The 22,967-nt window shown below is 39.1% G+C and overlaps 1 protein-coding gene across 1 annotated transcript in view; it reads left to right on the forward strand.

Moving 5' to 3' along the window:
• Positions 1 to 22,967, forward strand: part of TTLL5 (tubulin tyrosine ligase like 5) — a 273,379-nt gene that overhangs the window by 202,528 nt on the left and 47,884 nt on the right. Inside the window, exon 31 of the mRNA XM_046647530.1 lies at positions 4,467 to 4,684. Within this exon, the coding sequence (XP_046503486.1) occupies positions 4,467 to 4,684 (218 nt within the window). The remainder of the gene's footprint in view (positions 1 to 4,466; positions 4,685 to 22,967) is intronic.

Below are 22,967 nucleotides of genomic sequence, written 5' to 3' on the forward strand. Positions count from 1 at the left end.
GCTCAGTTGGAAAAGATGCTTCCATGTACACTGCAGGTTATGGTAATAAGGCCTGAGCTCTTCCCGGAGAGGAGATCTTAGCATGAAAAATGAGGCAAAGGTGGGCTGGCCCAGTGGCACAGTGGTTAAGTTTGCACATTCCACTGTGGTGGCCCAGGGTTCGCCAGTTTGGATCCCAGGTGCAGACCTAGGCACCGCTTGTCAAGCCATGCTGTGGCAGGCGTCCCACATATAAAGTAGAGGAAGATGGGCACGGATGTTAGCTCAGGGCCAGTCTTCCTCAGCAAAAAGAGGAGAATTGGTGGCAGATGTTAGCTCCAGGCTAATCTTCCTCAAAAAAAAGGTCACAGGCCTTGCTCTTGGCTTGGCCTGGTTCAGGGTGGTTGGTGATTGCATCCCTTACACATAACAAAAAGAGAAAGACAATTTGGAGAAAGAGTTAACTGCTTCTGAAACCTCCCTTGAGTTCCTCAGGGCAATTAGTCGGTGACGTTAGTATCCAGACAAATGACAGTCTCCTACATAATCAATTCTCCTAATTTATTTTATTTTGTTATTTGAGGTAAAAACTGATCTTATTACTATCAAACATCAATGTCTAAGGTCCTGCCACAAAATTTTCTTCTAGGAAGGTGAATTTATTTTTGTGTGGAATCTACAGAAGGTCTTACTTACACTTTGTGGCTGAGTGTGAGTTGAATACAAATAACACACCAGGCACTGTTCAAAGGCCAGAGGATGGTGCTGTTACAAGATTACATCTCTGTGTAAACACAAACTTGCCTATTTTCTTGTACAGAATTTAGTTGTTGTTAAAAAGCAAACAGATGAATACTTGGCATAATGTGAATTTTGTCTTTTTCATTCATGGAGTATATGTTTATTAAGCACCTTTTATGCTCAAGGCACTCTACTGGGCACTGAGGGTGAAACAAAAATTAATCAGATATAAATCTAGCCGTTTCCAGTGGGTATTGTCCAGAAGGGGAAAAAAGTCCATACGTAAGTGGCTGTAATACATGGTAGAATGTGCTAAATGTGATAAGACACATACAAATAAATTTTTATAAGTGTTCAGAGAAGAAAAGAGTATTTCTGCCAGAGAGAATTGAGTAAATATGATCTAGGGAACCTAAACATATGTTTTCATTTTAAAAGTTTGCTTTCACAGCTAGTAAGACCATCATAAGACTAGAAAAATATGTTGAAAAAATGCATAGCCAACTACCATTCACGAATCATTACAGATAGGCAGACTGACGTGTCATCCCGTCCTTGGGCTCCTCAGTAAACCGAGATAGAGGTTTGGGAAGGAGTGGAGCCTTCATTGAGTGTCTACTGTGTGCCTGGTACTTTGATTTATTTCAAGAAACCTTTATGGAATGCCTGGGCTAGATTTACATATGTGATCTTCCTTTAACCCCCAGCAGTCCAGCTAAGCAATTATAATTGCTTATGAGGAAGTTAAAGCTCAGGGAGGTTAAGTAACTTGAAAACATCACCCGGTTTATATGCCAGAGCCTACCTTTGAGTCTACGCACATTTGACTGCAAAGCCTTGCTCTTTTCCACTTACTCTGCCTTTCACTGATGACCTCATCTGGTTTCGTAGCCATAACAAGTGTTGAACAGTCAATTCCTTCTTCACCCTGGGCTGATGGTAGGTTTTATACCCAGCTGGTTGAAACTTGGCTTCATTTGGGTACTTTTGACTTGTACCCAGAGTTTATTTGTTACCTGCTTAAATCTTAGAACTTGACTTCCTTTTGACTTTTTTATATTTTTTTGAGGAAGATTAGCCCTGAGCTAACATCTGCTGCCAATCCTCCTCTTTCGGCTGAGGAAGACTGGCCCTGAGCTAACATCCATGCCCATCTTCCTTCTACTTTATACGCCTGCCACAGCATGGCTTGACAAGCTGTGCATAGGTCCACATCCAGGATCCGAACCAGCAAACGCTGGGCCACCAAAGCAGAACGTGTGAACTTAACTGCTAGGCCACCAGGCTGGCCCCCCTTTTGACTTTTTAATAATTTATCTTTGTAATAAATAACTATGTCTAGATGATACACAATTCAGAAAGGTATAAATGATGTATAGCAAAAAATTAGTTCTCCTCCCCCTTGGTCTCCTAGCTAATCAGCGCTTCTCCATGGAGGTCACCAGCTTTTTGTATACCCTTTCAGAGTTGTTCTGTGAGGATACCAACATTGTATGTGTGTTTGTATGAGAACGTGTATGCATGTGTGTTGGTATATATGTGCATGTTTGTGTGTGTGCTTCTTTACACAAATAGAAGCTTACTATACTCACTGTTCTGATCTTGCATCTTTTTATTTGTATTTAGTTGTCCCAGAAAGATTGTTTAACAAAAGAAAAACTCAGTGTATTTAAAAATATGGTTAAGTCGTCACCATGGCAACGTGTGTTGAATAGATGTTCTTACTGACGGCAGTTCCCTCACATCATGAAAAATTTAACTAAATAAAGAATATTTTTATTCCAGGAGCTCTTTGCTAACAATGGTTTTTCCTCCTCTACTACTCATCCAGTGAATTTGTTTATGGGTTGTCATGTGGAACTCTTCAGCCCTCATTCTGATTTCTGGTCACCTTCCTGTCCTGAATCGAGTATCTCTCAAGCACTCTTCAATCTAAACTCACTTATTGGGATATAGTGGGGAGAATACAAGCCTAGGGTAGCCCTTCCTGCCTGCCTCCTTCCTTCCAGTTGAGTGTCTCCCACATGTTTTGAGACCCTCAGGTATGGAAACGGTGCCTGAAAGAAATGGGTTTTGGGGCCAGTCCCACAGGCCTGGCCTCTTGCTGCACCCTTTGGTTACTTGTCCTCAGAAAGCTTGCTGGAACAGATCAGGCTTCTGGGCCCTCTTAGAAGATCTAAAGACCTCTCCTCATGTCCACACTCCACAGTGCTGCCCTGCTGGCTTTGCCCATGGGTTTGGATCTTCCTTTGTTCCACTTCTTTGGATCAGAGATGGAGGCGAGTGAACAGCTCCACAGTCTCCCCTTCGAGTGGTTTGCAGAGATGAGGAACATCTCAGTCAGATTGGTCCATTTGAAAATGCTCTGATCCTCTACCTCTGAAGTCGCTTTGTTCCTTGTCAGGCCTCTCAGTCAAACACATTTACTCCACACAAGATCCCTTGATCCCTTCATATCTGCCTAGCGCAGGGCCTTTGGACACATTTCCCTGCAATGGGACATTCCAAGGCATGAATATAGAAGGGTTGCTTAACATTTTACTACAGCTACTCAGTTCATCTTCTATATCTTAAAAAATAAAATTCATAAAGGATAAAAATAATACCAGTTAAGTCTATCTAAAAGGTGAATGTTCCTAAGAGCATTTGCTCTTATTCCTTTAGCCCTTGCCATGAGGAAATGACATTTCTCTTACATCTCTTTAAATGTAATGTCTACAGATGGAAATCAATTGCCAGAAATCCTTTTAATAAAAAGTCCTATGTATTATGTCAATTATATTATTTTTCTCTTAATATTATTATACATTTAAAGCTTTTATAATGCATGCATATTGAAAGTAGTGTTTATAGTATTGAAGGATCAGAAACAAAGTGTGTGACACCAAAAGTTATTTCTAATGAGGTAAATAAGTTGTAAGAATTTCGTAAGCATTTATTTAAGCAAGTAGTATATGTTTACAGCCTAACTCTACATATATGTTGATGTTTATGATGTTGATTTTTAGGTCTATATTTATTTATAGGCTTACTCTGTGAGCAAAAATACCCTTGTGTTGATCTTGTATTGATATAGTAACTAGTATGCATGTAGTAATTTTACTTTGAAAACGTTTTCAAATGTAAAGTCTTGTGTTAATCTTTAGGTCAACAAGGTGTTACTACACCAGAATTCTACAAATTGCCCTCAAGGCCGTGCATGGTCTGGCTCCTGGTTTCTGTTCCAGCCTCCTCTCTCTACTCTCTCTGTTTACTCACTATGCCCTAGCCACACTGGCTGCTTCTCTTTCTTCAAATGTGCACGCCTTCTAGAGGAGTTCAAAGTTCTGTGAATGGGATTGAGTCAAGCTTCAAGTCACTTTTGTTCTGTGCTATATTTCTAGTACTTGACACCCAGTAGGAGACGTTCATTAAATATTTGTTGAATTTAACAGTGAAGAAAACTAAGACGAAGAGACAGCAAGTGCCTTTCTAAATCATAACGTATGGACCAATACATAGTACACAGCTGCCCTGATTCCTAGCCCAGTGTACTTTCAACAAGACCATCTCAACTTTCTGCTTCAAGAGATTTCCTGTCTCTGAATCTGGACCTGCACTGGCATTATTAGAGAAATTTTTCCTAAAAAATTACTTTAACAGTTTCCCTTTTTTTTGGTCTTGCTTCAGGATTGCAAATCAGTTATTCACTTAATGGGTTGTGAAGAGCATCTCCATCAAATCTTTTTTTTTCCTTTTCTTTGTAGGCCATCTTTGGGAGCCAGACACTACCTAACTGCAATTTATGGACAATGAGCAATGGTGCAGCTTGCAGAATTTCAAGTGCCACAGCTAGTGGCCAGAAGCCAACCACTCTGCCACAAAAAGTGGTGCCACCTCCAAGTTCTTCCTCCTCCCTGGTCCCCAAACCTCCATCCAATCACAAACAAGTTCTCCGAAAGGCAACATCCCAGAGGGCTCCCAAGTAAGTTTTCAGTAATCTTCTGTCTAATTTCTTATGAGTTGTATCAATTCTGTGCTTACAGTACTCTTTATTTATGGAGGCTTCAAGACAATTTGTACTAAAATGTTGAAAAGAAGAACACCTGATGGGGAATAAAAGCTAACTCTGGTTCTCAGACCTGGCTACAAATTAGAACCAGCTGGGGAGCTATTGAAACGTGCCCACGTCTGGGCTCTACCCTGTGGGAGGGGCAGGCATTGCTCTTTTAGGTTCCCCAGGGATTGAGAGGAGAGCTGCCGCTGGCAGGATTCAGGGTTGTCGCTAACTAACTCTTCCGGCCTCTGGCAGGAGCTACAATCAGACAGTGCACCAGGTAACAGTGCTCCACTGTGGGCTGGGAGGAAGGAAATGAAAACTTCCCCCAGATGTCTTCTTCTCTTGGTTGTTCTACAGATTCAGATCTTTTCAGTTTCATATAAAATTCAACACCCTTCCCCTGCCGCCCACCCTTGTTGGTTTGTTCACTTTTAGGCATTTGAATGGGAGGACATAGGATTGGGATTTTACTGGGGGGATTAACTTCTTTGGCATTAGTCAGTAGGCTCTGTGTAGCAGCAGTATTTCTGATTATCTTTTGTAGTCTACCTATTTTACCTCAAAAAAGACATTTCCGTGCCTGAATCAGCTTTTTTAGGTCACATCCTTCGCTCTACCCCCAGCCATTTTTTAGCTAGTGAACCAGAAATGGCCTCATAAAGAGTGTTGGTCCTAGCAGCCCTTCTCCATTTAAAATTGCATACCTTTTCCAAGGTGTCTGGCAGAGGCGGGCATTCCTTCATGGGCAAACACCTAGAGGAGAGTGTGTGTATTTCTCTTGCTTTCATTAAGGCTCCTCATTTGTTCGTCCTTCTCAAAAATCAATTTTAGTTGTAAGAAAGAACCCTAGGACATAGAAAAAGCAGTTACTGTTTTTCCCTTGGGATGGTGAATCAAGTTCTGGATTTGGATTGAAAGCAATCCCTTGTGGCTGTTTTGATTATATTGCTGCCATTATTCATTTATCCAACAGATATTTACTACGCGCCTACTAAGTTCGAGGAATAATTGGCGTCGTAATGACTTTGCAGAACTCTCTGGAGCAGAAGGGAAGGGTGCTAGGAAGCCTGCAGTTCGTAGTGGAAGGCAAATAGCACAATAGCGAGGAAGCCATGTGGCCCCTCACCCTGGAAGGAGTAGAGACACATCCTTAAGGGCACAGCCTCCGGAGCCAGACTACCCGTCCACTCTTTCCCAGCCCCACACTTTACCAACCTGAGGCCTTTAGCAAGTTACAAGCTACTTAATCTCTTGGCCTCAGATTCCTCATTCGTGAAGTGGGGATAATAAGAGTATCTACTTCATAGGACAGCTGATAAATATTAGCAGAGTTAATACCTGTAAAGTGCATGGAACAAGACCGAGCACATGTAAGAACTCACTGAGCATTCTAAAACCACACTCTCCTTCACAGGTTTGAGAAGCCCACAGTTAGGGAGGAAAATTAGTGAGTCTCATACGAATATTGAGTTTGCCAGTGTGCTCCGGGTTTGTGGATTCTCCAGTTATTGGTGGCCTGTGTGGCTGTCTGGTCCTCTGGTGGAGAGGTGGCCTCCGTCAGCGGGCAGCAGGGTGGACATTTGAAGACACCCCTCACTGCCCTGAACTCACAGCTGGCAGGAGAGCTCTTCAGCCCTCTGAGATGGAATTGCAGCTCTGTGAACAAATTTTGCTTTGCTGCATTTTTGTGGTTTCTTCTCTCTGACAGGCAGGAGTGTGGGAAAACCGGAAACAGCTCAGCACCAAAAATGCACAGAAGGGGGGAAAAAAGCAAGATTTCTTCAGAATTTAAGAAATATAATCCAAGTATCAAAAGGCATGCTGTGAGGCGTTGTTCCAGGAAATAGTTTCCAATTTGCCTTTAAAACTCGAGCACAAGTCTCTGAAGCTAAATAAGTTAGCTCTGATGGAGACCTTACCATTCCCTCACTTACACGGAAAATGGACAGTGTTGTTTTCAATATTCTCCTGACTTTTAGGAAGAAGAATAGCATTATTTTTATCTGAACTGATGCGATGAAAAGTTCCCTCTATGTATTATCCAGATAAAGCTTTTTTTAAATAATCATTTTATTTTAGAATAATTTTAGATCTACAGAAAAGTTGTAAAGATAGTACACATAAAGATAAGTACACCCAGTTTTCCCCATTGTTAGCATCTGATACTGCCATGGTACGTTTGAAGAGCGTACCACACTAAGAAACCGTCACTGAACTGAACCCCATCCTTTATCTGGATTGATGAAGTTATTTTTAATCTAGAGGCACCTTTCATAGCTCCTGAAGTCAGGCTCCTGGGTATCAGTTGATATATTCTTATTGTTCTAAAGTAGTTCATGTTCCTAGCCAGCATGGTAAGTTATTTAACATCTTTGTGACTCCGTTTCCTGTTTTAAAACAGGGATAATAGTAGTGCGTGTCTCACAGGGTTAGTAAGAGAAACAAATGAATTAATAACGTCAAGCACAGTTACGGTGCCTGGTACGTAATATATGTTAAATGAGTTTTAGGTATTATTATGATTAATACTAAGATGGTATTTCAAAACATTTTCAGGTAATTTTTTACTTTCTTCATGAAAGATGTGTTGCTTCATTTGCTTGGAGCGTATTGCGGCCTTTGCTCTGGCTCAGTTCAGATTAATCAGGAACCCTCAGCTATGACTGGTGAGACTGAGTCACACTCAGGAATGCCATTGTTGCCCCAAGAGACGCAACTAATGAGAAGTTGTAATGAGCTTTTGACCATGCCAAACCCTCTGTTTTTGGGTTGAACTTCAAACTTCTCCTAGCACAGAAGTTGGCACTGGACAAATATAGAAGCAATTTCCAAGAGCATCAAAGTTTCCACATCCTAGAGGGTTGAGTTTAGAGAACAATAGAACATAAAAAATGGAATGTCGTTTGGATTTTGGTGCAAAGGGAGTTGAGAAGCAGAACAGTGGGGTCCTATTTCTTTATGATAATATTCAAGTCACTTTCCCTCTTAAGGTTTCAGTTTCCCATCTGTAAAACAAAAACCACTGTCCCCACTGAATAATTAACCAAAATAACTTGTTTTCTGTCTATTCTGTTGAAAGCCTTTTTATGAGCACATTTGCTGTTTAATCCTAATGCTTTACAGCCATTTTCCTCATCCCCTCTTGGCCCAACGGTTCTTTGTTATAGTTCTCAAGTTCATGTGCTTAGCTAAATCTCATTTGTCAGTTCTGTGAAGGGATGATTTAGATTTTTTTTTTTTTGCCTTTTCCATAGTGCCAATAGCCTCTCTTGATTTTCCTCTCTAATGTTTGCAACACTTCATAATTTAGTACCCACTTCAGATCCTCCTTTCAAAACTATTTGTGGTATTTCTTCGAAGCAGTCAGCTGAATAAGAAAGATGACAGCCTATGAACAACTACGTGCATATGAACTGTCTCTTCCTTGTAAATGACCTTTTTTTCAGAGCCGGAATCACACTCTCCAGGAAATAGGGAGAAAGAGACACGAGGAGATTAGAGTTTGCCAGAGACATGGGCTAAAGTCATAGACTAGAGATGGATTTGGAAGAGCAGCGTCAACCATGTTCTACCTTGGGGTTACTCTGAAGAAGGAAAACTGTGTAAGAAACACCAGACTTAGCTAAAGGGCTTTTCTTTAAATAGCTGGGATTACCTTTCCTTACACAGGTTTTAGGATGTTCTGCATCAGGGTGAGCTCAGTGGAAATCGAAGGTAACTGCCATCCGTGTCAGCACCAGGACAGGGGTGTTTATTAAAGGGCTAGGGATTAGGAGGGAGGAAAGCAGTCAAGAGCTCGGCAGCATGGTAAAGCCAAATACCAGTTAATCTGACCTGACATTGGATGACGTCAGCAATATGATGAAAGATGCTCAGAGATTAATGTCAGAAAAATATAAATATAAGAATCAGGTTAAAAAAAAATGTGACATCTTTTTAACATATGAGTCATTAAAATGAAGCAAAGTGATCAGGAGTTATAATGATCCAAAATAGGTTCCTGATATGAGCACAGAAGATGTCATATTGTAGGTTAACCGTCTTCTATCAGCGTTTCAGCTGTTTGTTATATGTAGTTTCAAGAAATATGATTGAATCTGTGGCATACCCATCCTTAAATGTAAGATTCTCTAAATTATACATTTGTAAAATATATAATGATAGACCTTTAGATAAAGGAAGATAAAGGAATAGATAGATAAAGATAGAGGCATAGTGCAGGGCTCTGAGTATTGCAAGGTACACAGGTGGTCAGTGGCAGAGCGAAAACCGGAATCCATCTCACCTACTGGGCTAACCTTAGACTCTTCCCAGTAGACCGCTGATTTCCAAGGCCTTTAGCAGGACTTTCAGATCCATTCTATACAGCAAATGGCAGATTAATCATCCTAAAATATTGCCTTTGGGAAAAAGCAATGTAAGCACTTAGGAACTCACTCCTCTCCTTTCTGCACCAGTTTTACCACTTAAATGGCCAATGAAATACTCAAAAGGAGGAAGAATTAGTGTAACTCTCATACTAAAATGTTGGGGGAATTTATGTTAGATGTAGCACAGGAAGGATTGGATTGAAGAACAACACTGGGGGCTTTTACATACTGCTGTGCCTATGAGGGTGCAGTCTAGGGAAATCATGGGAGGCCTGGAGTACACCAGACAATACCCTCTTACTCTAAGTGGGGACTGCAAGTAGGAAGAGATGAAGGCCAGTCCAGGAGTCTGGCACTTAAACTCTCTTCCCTCTACCAACCCTCAGCATTTGCACCTCAGTGGTGGCATGAGGAGATCTTAAGGTTTGCTTTTGACATGGACGATGACATCACTCAGAGAACTGGGTATTAGTAACCACACGTAACCAAAAGTTGCCAGTGGGGTATGTATGGTCCAGTGGAGAGAAGTACGTGAGAGTCGTGTTCTTCCTGTGGTGGTTCATATTTGTGTAGTTTAAATTAAAATTGTACTTCTCATCCCTGCCTGCTGGGATGTTAAAATGGTGTTATAACTGCTGGATATTTCCTATCCCTCACTTCCCTTCTTATCTGATTATGAAAATACCTTTTTAAAAGTTTGGGGCAGGAATTTATACCAACCTTTGATAGAATCCATATCAGTTCCTCCATGATCATAAGCTCTTAATGGGAAACTTAGACTTTCCTCTCTAAGGATGAGCAAATGCTAAAATATCTTGGGGCTCTGGAATGAATGGTGTAGCTTACAAGGAAGCCCCATGGGGAAGAGTCAAAGGAGCTGCCACTCTCTGAAATAAGTTTCAGGAAGAAGGAAAACAACATTTTAGAAAATACCTAATGTGTATTGTTAACAAAATTTAAGAGTAGGCTGCATCAGTGTGTAGAGCTAGAAAAAGCTATCACGTAGAGAAAGCAGGCCGTCAGGTCAGGGAGGGTTGCATGGGAATGAGACTTTGGGCTGAACAGTGAACAGAGATTGGGCACTACAGAAAACTGAATCAGTGAAATCAGGGACAAATGTTAAAAATTCTGCCAAAATTCTGAGGAAAAGTATACAAACATAAAAATGATGAGAGAAAAGATAGATTCAATCTAAAATAATGAATTTCAGAAAAAAAATAGAAGTAATAGTCATTATTATAGGGAAAATAGACCTAACATAAGGACATAAACAGTTTTGAACAATATGATTAATAACATTAAATTAGTAGATATACAACCTTATGCCCTGCAGAGCTCCCATAGGTTATTGTTCAAAATTAGAACATTTTGATTAAATCTTTAAAAAATAGAAATTATATAGTCCTCATTCTTTGACCATTTTGCAATAAAATGAGATATTAAAATAAATGTCTGGACAAAATGTACAAATAATTTTGGAATTATAAAACATTCTTTTAAGTAATTTGGATAAAAACTATATTGCAAATATATTGAAAATAAGAATTCTACATATCAGAACAAGGCAAGGATGCCCACTCTCACCACTTTTATTTAACATAGTACTGGAAGTTCTAGCCAGAGCAGTTAGGCATGAAAAAAAAAGACATCCAAATCAGAAAGGAAGAAGTAAAACTGTCCCTATTTGCAGATGACATGATATTGTATAGAGAGAATCCTAAAGACTCCACCAAAAAACTGTTAGAATGAATAAACTAATTTAGTGAAGTTGTGGGGTACAAAATCAGTATACAAAAATCACTTGAATTTCTATACACTCACAATGAACTATCAGAAAGAGAAATTAAGAAAAAAAATCCCATTTACAGTTGCATCAAAAAGAATAAAATACCTAGGAATAAATTTAACCAAAGAGATGAAAGACCTGTAGACTTGAAAACTATAAGACACTGATGAAAGGTACTGAAGATGGCACAAGTAAATCAAAATATATTCTGTCCTCATGGATTGAAAGAATTAATATTGTTAAAATGTCTGTACTACCCAAAGCAATCTACAGATTCAGTGCGATCCCTGTCAAAATTCCAATGACGTTTTTCACAGAAATAGAAAAAATTTTTATGGAACAACAAAAGACCCCCAAATAGCCAAACTAATCTTGAGAAAGAACAAAGCTGAAGACATCACACTTCATGAGTTCAAACTATATTACAAAACTATAGTAATCAAAATAGTATGCTTTTGACACATAGATCAATGGAACAGAATAGAGAGCCCAGAAATAAACCCACACATGTAGGGCCAGTAGATTTATGATAAAGGAGCCACGAATATACACAGTGGGGAAAGGATAATCTCTTCAATAAATAGTGTTGGGAAAACTGGACAGCCACATGCAAAAGAATGAAACTGGACCACTACCGTACACCATACACAAAAATCAACTCAAAATGGACCTGAAACCATAAGAGTATGAGAAGAAAACATAGCAGATAAGCTCCTTGATGTCGGTCTTGGCAATGATTTTCTGGATTTGATACCAAAAGCAAAAGCAACAAAAGCGAAAATAAACCAGTGGGACTGCATCAAACTAAAAAGCTTCTGCACAACAAAGGGAACCATCAGCAAAATGAAAAGGAAACCTACAGAATGGGAAAAAATATTTGCAAATCATATATCCGATAAGGGGTTAATATCCAAAATACAGAAAGAATTCATACAACACAATACCAAAAAAGCAAACAATCTGGTTAAAAAATGGGCAGAGGAACTGAATAGACATTTTTCCAAAGAAGACATACAAATGACCAACGGTACATGAAAAAGTGTCCAGTATCACTCATGGTCAGGGAAAAGCAAGTTAAAACTGCAAGGAAATTTCACCTCACACCTGTTAGAATGGCTGTCATCAAAAAGGCAAGATAAAAAGTGTTGGTGAGAGTGTGGAGAAAGGTGAACCCTTCCTTATGCGTTGTTGGTAGGAATGTAAATTGGTGCAGCAACTATGGAAAACAGTATGGAGGTTCCTCCAAAAATTAAAAATAGAACTATCATACGATCCAGCTATCCCTCTACTGGGTATCTATCCAAAGAGCTTGAAGTCAGCAATTTCGAAAGTCTAATGCACCCCAATGTTGATTGCAGCATTATTTACAATAGCTAAGACATGGAAGCAACCTAAGTGCCCATGAACAGATGAATGGATAAAGAAGATATGGTGTATATATATACAATGGAATACTACTCAGCCGTAAAAAATAGCAAAATCATCCCATTTGCAACAACATGGATGGACCTTGAGGGAATTATGTTAAGTGAAATAAGCCAGATAGAGAAGGACAATGTCTGTATGACTCCACTCATATGAGGAATTTAAACACGTGGACAAAGAGAACAGATGAGTAGCTACCAGTGAAAGGGGGGGTGGGGGGTGGGCACAAAGGATGAAGGGGTGCATCTACAACATGACTGACAGACAATAATGTACAACTGAAATTTCACAAGATTGTAACCTATCATTAACTCAATAAACAATTTTAAAAGATAATTCCTTACAGATCAAAAAAAAAAAAACAAGATAAAAAGTGTTGGTGAAGATGTGGAGAAAGGTGAACCCTTCCTTATGCGTTGTTGGTAGGAATGTAAATTGGTGCAGTAACTATGGAAAACAGTATGGAGGTTCCTCAAAAAATTAAAAATAGAAATACCATATGGTCCAGCAAGTCCACTTCTGGGAATGTAGTCAAAGGAAAACACTATGTTGGAGAGGTGTATGTACCCCCATGTACGAAGCGGCATTATTTACAATAGCCAAGACAAGGAAACTAGCTAGGTGTCTATCACTTAGAAGTTGTGGTATATATACAGTAAAATATTCACTCATGAGAAAGAAGGGAATCCTGCCATTTGCAACAACATGGATAGACCTTGAGGGCATTATGCTAAGTGAAATAAGCCAGACAAAGACAAATACTGCATGGTATCACTTATACATGTGTGGAATCTAAAAAAAAAAAAAATCAAACTCATAGAAATAAAGAGTAGGAAAGTGCTTGCCTGGAATTAGGGGGGTGGGGGAAATAGGGAGAGGTTGGTAAAAGGGTACAAACTTTCAGCTATAAGATGAATAAGATCTGAGGATCTAATGTAAAATATAGTGACTATAGTGGATAACACTGTATTGTATAATTAAAATTTGCTAAGAGAGTAGAACTTAAATTCTTACCAAAACAAATAAGATAACTATATGAGGTGATGGGTGTATTAAATAACTAGATGGGGGAATCCTTTCACAGTGTATACACATATCAAATCACCATGATGTACACCTTAAATATCTTACAGTTGTATATGTCAGTTATGCCTCAGTAAGGCTGTAATTTTTTTAAATGAAAAAAAGAAGTGTACATATCAAAACTTACATGTGAAATATAGTCAGAGATGTACTCAAAGGTAAATTCATTCAAAGGTAGTTATTTTCATTGTTAAAATATAAAAAGTTTGAAAAGAAATTAACCAAGACACAAATGGCATATTGACTTCAACTGATATACTGGCTTCAGCCGATTGCCCAGAGTGTTGTGTTGAAGAGAATTATGAGGACTTCTCTGAGCTCAGGAAGAAGTACTTTGATAAATTAGTAAAGTCTACCCCAGACAGGGAATATGATGAGAGTGGTGAATATGCATACCACATATTTGTCATACCTGAACTAAGCTTTCATTTCTTGGAGTTAGAAAAGGATCAATAAAACAAAGCTAAGAAAAACAGATCAAAGGAAATCAAGAAGAAAAGCAATATAAAGTGAAAAGCAGGCAATAAAATCAGTTAAATTCAAAACCTTAGTTTGCGGTAGGGGGACAGGGAAAGAGAAAATACACATAGCTCTGCCAGAAAAATGGGAGAATTAACAATAAGAAAAAGATTTAAAAGTAGATATAGGAGAGATTGAAAAATTATGAGAACACTGTGCACAATTATATACTATTACATTTTTAAAAACTGGATAAAAGGTAATATTTTGAAAAATATAAAGTACAAAAATTGATTCTTCTTGAAGAAAAAGAAAACAAGATAGAAATTTTTAAACCATCCAAATTGGTTCTTAAAGAAATAGGGTACATAAGTAGGCCTAGGAAGCAATTTTAAAATACCATCTCTAAAATAGTTTTTTGAACCTTTTTTCTGAAATCTTTGGAGGCTTCCCAGTGCCTGCAAGATAAAGTTGAGAGTCATTAGTCTGACATGAAAGCCTTCTGCAATGTCCTCTATTCTGTCTCCACACTTCCCTGTGCTATACTGCCTCCTTGCACAGTCTGCTGCATACACTTGCTTCCATCATTGTTCCTACATGCTCACATCATCCCCTCTGCACAGAATGCCCTTAGCCCTCTTGAATCTAAGCACCGCCTTGTATTCAAGATCAGGACTTTATTGCCTTGATGCATCTTCCCCAACTGCCCCATCCTCTACTCCTCAGCTGACTCTACCATCTATTTCCTTGTCTTGTTTTTCCTTTTTCTATGTGTTCTGCTTCCCATAAGTCACTTAGGACAGATGCCTTGTCCACACCCTTTTATCACATATATATTGAATGTCCACTATGCTATGCATTGCTCTAGATATTGGTGGTGACAGATATTGGTGGAGAAGACAGACAAGAGCCCTACTTTCATGAAATTTCTTTTATATTTTATTTTTTGCTGAGGAAGATTGTCCCTGAGCCAACATCTGTTGCCAATCTTCCTCTTTTTGCTTGAGGGAAATTGTTGCTGAGCTACCAGTCTCCCTCTATTTTGTATGTGGGACACCGCCACAGCATGGCTTGGTGAGCAGTGTGTAGGTCCACGCCTGGGATCTGAAACTGTGAACCCTGGGCCACAGAAGTGGAGTAGGTGAACTTAACCACTACACCACCAGGCTGGCCCTCATGAAGTTTATTTTTGAGAAAAGGGAGATAAGTTCAGTCTCTAGCCCCTGATATAGCTTATATTTGTAATAAATTCTCAGGAAATGGTTATGGAGGAGGTGGTGGTGAAGATGGAAATGGTGGTGGTTAAGGTGGCGGTAGTGACATTGTATTTTGCATCAAGGTGTATGCATCAAGGATCAGTAAATGACAACGATCTCATCATTAGTTAGTTATACTCTGTAGAGGGGAATATGGGAGGCAGTAGAGCAAAGTTGCTAACAGCCCAAGATTTCAAATTAGACTTGAATCCTGGTTCCTTTACTTAATTGAATATTATTTAGGGATCTCTCTAAGCTTCTGTTTTATTATCTGTAAAGTATCACCTACATCGTGGAGTTGTTTCTAGGATTATATGCAGTAATGTATTCCCTGACATATATTAAGTGTCCAATGCATGTTGGTTGGTGTCGTCGTAATTTCTGCTGCTGCTGTTGTTCCCTATTGAAAGAAATTGCATTTTTTGTAGTTAGTAAGTTGATATTCATAAGTGTGATTTGGCTCTAGCTAGCAAGGCTATGGAAATTCAAGCACATTTTGATTTCCTGAACACTAATAACGCTAATAACTATTGAAGGCAAAGGCTTAGTTTCAAACAAAACAAAAGAATAGATTTTAACCTACTGACTCCCAGTCAAGTTGGCTCCATAGTTTGCACTTGAGTCTTCCCCTCTGCTCCAGACACATAGCAGTGATAGATAAAAAGCTCAAAGAAGAAAACCAAAAGCATATAGCTGAGCTTCAAAACAAAGGAAGCATCTTCTTAGCCCCAAAAAGTACAGAAATAAATGAGAATCAGTGAATGACGTCAAAGCAACAAGCTTTCTGAACTCTACTCTGGACGCATGCAGGGGCAACCTGGAGTTCAGCTGCTGTGGTATATTGGGGCCCGAAAGTGCCCTACCCAAGAAGAGAGACTGAAGCCAGTCTCATTAATTGAACATAAAACAGTGAATTTTCACCTGGGGATGATGTTGTCTCCCAGTGGACATTTGGGAGTGTCTAGAGTCATTTTGGGTTCTCATAATTGGGGGGAGGGGTGATTTGGCATCTAATGAGTAGAGTCCAGGGATGCTGCTAAACATCCTGCAAAGCACAGGACAGTCCCCCACAAGAAAGAATTATCCAGCCCAATAGTACCAAGGTTGAAAAACCCTGAGCTAAAAGCTGCAGTGGGCTCTCCTAATGGGAGACTGATAAAACTGGTATGGATCTGCTGCCAGAGGCTAAATCTTTATATGAGACTAGGGGCCTACAGAGTCAGGAAGACAATGACACACCCTTGCAACTGTTCATGTCTCAGAACTGACCTGGACTTCTAAATATCTCTGAGGTAAGGGCCCCATAACACCACTGTAAAATCTGGTTCTGGACTGGGTCAGAGGGACTTGGGTGGAGGCAACTATAAAATCTTTAGACAGGGAGGAGTGAGCAAGTAGAGACAAGGGGGAAAGTGATTCCTATTCAGAATGAGCCTGCAAACCAAAATTCCAAAATGCATGAATAAATCTAAAACTAAGAAAGCTTGCCACAGAATCAGCAACTGGAACGTGAATTTCTTACAGATGATATTAATATTTTTGAACAATCAGACATGTTGGGTCATGTGTCTAATAGGAGTATCTCGTAGAGGATAACATGTGACTCTGATAGGAGTGTCTGAGAGAGACTGGTGGACAAGTAGTACTTTAAAAAATAATCATTGAGAATTTTCCAGAATTGAAGACAGACATGAATCCTTAGGTGAAAGAGTTTATTCCATGTATCAAAATAAATACACCTCTAATAACATAGTGAAACTGCAGACCGCTAAGCATAAAGAGAAGTCTTACATACTACCTAAGAGAAAATTCACTTTAACTACAAAGGAACACAAATTCCAGCATTCTTCTCCTCAGCAGTAATAGGTGCCAGAAGACAAGAGCTAAGGGCTTAAGAGTGTTGAGGTAAAGTAATTTTCAGTCTAGAATTTTACACATAGCTAAACTGCCATTCAAGAGAGAAAGCAAAAGAGGTGTCAAGATGGCAGTGTAGGTGGACTCTGAACTCATCTCCTCCCACAGACACAACAAATTTACAACTACTCTGGGAACAATTACTCCTAAGAGAGAATTGAAAACTGGATAAAGAGAACCCCCACAACAAGGGACAGTCCTGACTGAGGTGAAAGAGGCAGAAATTCCTTTCTGCAGATGAAAAAAGCCACCTTTCCAAGCTGTGGCACTTCATGGCTGGCTGGGAGCAATCCTAAGGTATGCAGCCTTCCCTGGAGGAGTGGGGGACCTGAGAAGGGGAACATTAACCATTACAAGCATCCTTGACCTCAACACAACCAAGACAAGTGTCATAATATCTGGCTTTCCTGGCTATTAACTACAATAGGGAATTCCCCCAGAAAAGCTGTCAGACATAAGGGGAAAAAAGCTGGCTCTTAGACAGCTCAAGCATAAATTCACTTATTTCACAAAGCAACCTAAAATCACCAGAAAGAAAGGTGCACAGTCCTTTGGTGAAAAGAGTCTTGCCTGATAGGCTCTGGGTGCATTTCAGTGATAGGTAAGACCTCTCCAGGGACTGAGACATTGGCGGCAGCCATTATCATGATCTATTTCGGGTGTGTTGACACAGACCCTGGTAGATGCTGCTGGAGTTGTTCACCTGGCCTATTAGCCCAGGGTCTGCCCCACCCACTAGAGCACTGATTTAATCCAGCTCAGCCAGGGCAGGCAGCCCACCCTAGGGACAGGCCCCATCCAACAGCAAGCCCTCGGGCAACTTGTGGGCCTGCATAGGCTAAGTGCCTGGATCCTCTGAAGCCAGGTGAGTGGGTTGGAATGCACAAGGAGCAGGTGGAGTGTGTGGGCCGTTGGTAGAGTCTGTGGGGCCTCTGCAGTGGGGCAACTGGGTCTGCTTTAGGGGGTCAGGTGGTACACATGGGGCAGGACTGTGTTGATGGTGTGTGTGGCCCTGTGGGTAGTGGGACTTGTCAGCTGCAGAAGACTTGTGCTCCTCAAACAGCCACGGATGGGATTGGCCCCGCCTTCCAAAGCCTGAAACAATTGGGTGCTCCACTGCCTGGGGCCAGCCCCACTCAGCTGTAATCCTGAGAGAGCTGACAATAGTCTTGCAGGCCAGAGGCCTACAGCAACTGTAAACCCCTGAGCCGAGCAACCAGCCGTGCTGGGAACGTACTCACTTAACAGAAAAACTGCAAAAGGAATGTGCTATTAGACCTAGCAGCCAACTGTGTTGGGGCTCCCCATGCCTGATAAAGTGACGGAAGGGTCAAAATAGCCACATGCAGCTGAGCATTACAACCAGCCACCCAGGAGAGAACCCTAAAAGCTACAAGAGAAAGACAACAACCTACATACAAAGGAAACCCCAGCAGAAACCTTACAGGCTAGAAAGGAGTGGGACGATATATGTAAAGTGCTGAAGGGAAAAACCTACAGTCAAGAATACTCTATCTGGCAAAGTTATCATTCAGAAGGGAAGGAGAGATAAAGAGTGTCTCAGACAAGCAAAAATTAAAGGAGTTATCACCAGGAAACCAGTTTTACAACAAATGCTAAAGAGACTTATTTAACTGGGAAAGAGAAGACCAGAAGTAGGAATAAGAAAATTATATATATATATTTAAAAAGGCAATAAAATCACTAGTAAAGGCAAAAATACAGTAAAGGTAGCAGATCAACTGCCTATGAAGATAATATGAAAGACAAAAGTACTACAATTATCTGTTTCCATGATAAGAGAGTAATGGATACATGCACACACACAAAAAGAAGTTAGATATGATACCAAAAACATAAAATGTGGTAGAAGGGGAGTAAAAGAGTAGAGCTTTTAGAACGAGGTCAAACTAAAAAGACCATCAACTTAATATAGATTGCCATATATGTAGGTTATTATATGTGAACCTCATGGTAATTGCAAACCAGAAACCTGTAATAAAGACACAAAAAGTCAAGAGAAAGGAACCCAAACATAATACTAAAGAAAGCCATCAAACCACAAGGGAAGAGAGCAAGAGAAGAAGAAAGGAACAGAAGAACTACTAAAACACCCAGGAAAAAATTAACAAAATGGCAACAAGTATATACTTATCAATAGCTACTTTAAATGTCAGTGGACTGAATGCTCCAATTGAAAGGCATAAAGTGACTAATTGGATAAAAAAACAAGACCCATGTATATGCTGCATACCAGAGACACATTTCAGACCTAAAGACACTCACAAACTGAAAGTGAAGAGATGGAAAAAGATACTCCATGCAAATGGCAATGAAAAGAAAGCTGAGGTAGCAATACTTCTATCAGACAAAATAGAGTTTAAAACAAAAACTGTAACAAGAGATAAAGAAGGGCACTACATAATGATAAAGGGAACAATCCAAAAAGAGGATATAACACTTGTAAATATTTATGCATCCAAAACAGGAGCACTGAAATATATAAAGCAATTATTAACAGACATTAAAGGAGAAATAGACAGTAACACAATAATAGTAGGGGACTTTAACACTCCACTTACACCAATAGATATATCATCCAGACGGAAGATCAGTAAGGAAACGTTGGCCTTAAATGACGAATTAGACCAGATGGACTTAGTAGATATATACAGAACATTCCATCCAAAAACCAAAGAATACACTTTCTTTTCAAATGCACATGGAACATTCTCCAGGATTGATCACATATTAGGCCACAAAATAAGTCTCAATAAATTTAAGAAGATTGAAATAATACCAAGCATCTTTTCTTTTTTCTTTTTTTAGATTTTATTTTTACTTTTTCTCCCCAAAGCTCCCCAGTACATAGTTGTATATTTTTAGTTTTTTAGTTGTGAGTCCTTCTACTTGTGGCATGTGGGACACCACCTCAACATGGCCTGATGAGTGGTGCCATGTCTGCTCCCAGGATCTGAACTGGCAAAATCCTGGGCCACCAAAGCAGAGTGCACAAACTTAACCACTTGGCCACGGGGCTGGCCCACCAAGCATCTTTTCTGACCATAAAGGTATGAAACTAGAAATCAGCTACAGGAAGAAAATCAGAAAAGCCACAGATATGTGGAGATTATACAAAATGCTACTGAACAATGATTGGGTCAATGAAGAAATCAAAGGAGAAATTAAAAAATACTTGGACATAAATGAAAATGAAAATATGACATGCCAAAATTTATAGAATACAACAAAAGCAGTTCTAAGAGGGAAGTTTATAGCAATACGGCCCTACCTCAACAAACAAGAAAAATCTCAAATAATCTCACAGTGCACCTAAAGGAACTGGAAGAAGAAGAACAAACAAAGCCCCAAATCAGGAGAAGGAACATAATAATAAAAATCAGTGCAGAAATAAATAGAGAATAAAAAAGCAACAGAAAAATCAATGAAACCAAGAGCTGGTTCTTTCAAAAGATAAACAAAATTGACAAACCTTTAACTAGACTTACCAAGAAAAGAGAGAAGGCTCAAATAAATAAAATCAGAAATATAAGAAAAATTATAATGGACACCTTAGAAATACAAAATATTATAAGAGAATTCTATGAAAAGCTATGTGCCAACAATTTCAATAATCTAGAAGAAATGGATAAATTCTTAGAATCATACAACCTTCCAAAACTGAATCAAGAAGAAATAGAGAATTTGAATAGACCAATCACCAATAAGGAGATCAAAGCAGTAATCAAAAACCTCCCAAAAACAAAAGCCCAGGGCTAGTTGGCTTCCCTGGTGAATTCTACCAAACATTCAAAGAAGACTTAATACCTCTCCTTCTCAAACTCTTCCAAAAAATTGAAGTGGAGGGGAAGTTTCCCAATTCATTCTATAAAACCAACATTTACTGTGATACCAAAACTAGACAAGGACAACACAAAAAAATAAAATTACAGGCCAATATCACTGATGAACCTTGATGCAAAAATCCTCAACAAAATACTAGCAAATACAACAATAATACATTAAAAAGATCATGCACCATGATCAAGTGGGGTTTATTCCAGGAATGCAAGAATGGTTCAACGTCTGCAAATCCATCAACATGATACACCACATTAACAAAGTGAAGAATAAAAATCACGTGATCATCTCATTAGATGCAGAGAAAGCATTTGACAAGATAAAACATCCATTTATGATAAAAACCTGGCATAAAATAGATATAGAAGGAAAGTAGCTGAACATAATAAAGACCATATATAACAAACCCACAGCTAATATCATTCTCAATGGAGAAAAACTGAATGCTATCCCTCTAAGAATAGGAACCAGACAAGGATGCCCACTTTCACCACTCTTTTTTAACACAGTATTGGAAGTCCTAGCCAGAGCAATCAGGCAAGAAAAAGAAATAAAAGGGATCCAAATTGGAAAGGAAGTGAAACTGTCACTATTTGCAGATGACATTTTATATGTAGAAAACCCTAAAGAATCCACCAAAAAAATTTTAGAAATAATAATTGACTATACTAAATTTGCAAGATACAAAATCAACATACAAAAATCAGTTGTGTTTCTATGCACTAACAATGAAGTAGCAGAAATAGAAGTTAAGAATATAGTCTCATTTACAGTTGCAACAAAAAGAATAAAATACCTAGGAATAAACTTAACCAAAGAGGTGAAAGATCTGTACACTGAAAACTATAAAACATTGTTGAAAGAAATTGAAGAACACACAAAAAATGGAAAGATATTAAATGCTCTTGGATTGGAGGAATTAACATTGTTAAATATCCATACTTCCTAAAGCAATCTACAGATCGAATGCAATCTCTATCAAAGTTCCGACGACATTTTTCACAGAATAGAACAAAGAATCCTAAAATTTATATGGAACAACAAAAGACCCTGATTAGCCAAAGGAACCCTGAGCAAAAACAACAAAGCTGTAGGTATCATACTCCCTGATTTCAAAACATACTACAAAGCTATAGTAACCAAAACAGCATGGTACTGGCACAAATACAGACAGATCAATGGAACAGAATCGAGAGCCCAGAAATAAACCCCCACATCTGCGGAGAGCTAATTTTTGACAAGGGAGCCAAGAACATAGAGTGGAAAAGCAAAGCCTCTTCAGTAAATGGTGTTGGGAAAACTGGACAGCCACATGCAGAAGAATGAAAGTAGACCATTATCTTACACCATACACAAAAATTAACTCAAAATGGATTAAAGACTTGAATGTACAACCTGAAACCATGAAACTTCTAGAAGAAAACATAGGTAGTACCCTTTTCAACATTGGTCTTAGCAGCAAATTTTCAAGTACCATGTCTGACCAGGCAAAGGAAATAATAGAAAAAATAAACAAATGGGACTACATCAAACGAAAAAGCTTCTGAACAGCAACAGAAACCATCAACAAAATGAAAAGACAACCTAACAATTGGGAGAAGATATTTGCAAACCATGTATCTGACAAGGGATTAATATCCAACATATATAAAGAATGCGTACATCTCAACAACAAAAAAACTAACAACCCAATTAAAAAATGGGCAGATCTAAACAGACATTTCTCCAAAGAAGATATACAGATGGTCAACGGGCACATGAAACTATGTTCAACATCATTGACTATCAGGGAAATGCAAATCAAAACTACAATGAGATATCACCTCATTCCTGTCTGAATGACTGTAATTAACTAGACAGGAAACAACAAATGTTGGAGAGGATGTGGAGAGAAGGGAACTCTCATACATTGCTGGTGGGAATGCAAACTGGTGCAGCCACTATGGAAAACAGTATGGATATTTCTCAGAAAATCAAGAGTAGAACTACCATGTGATCCAGCTATTCCAGGGCTGGGTATTTATCCAAAGAACATGAAAACACAAATGCGTAAA

This window comes from Equus quagga, chromosome 20 (genome assembly GCF_021613505.1).
Source record: "Equus quagga isolate Etosha38 chromosome 20, UCLA_HA_Equagga_1.0, whole genome shotgun sequence".
Lineage (NCBI taxonomy): Eukaryota > Metazoa > Chordata > Mammalia > Perissodactyla > Equidae > Equus > Equus quagga.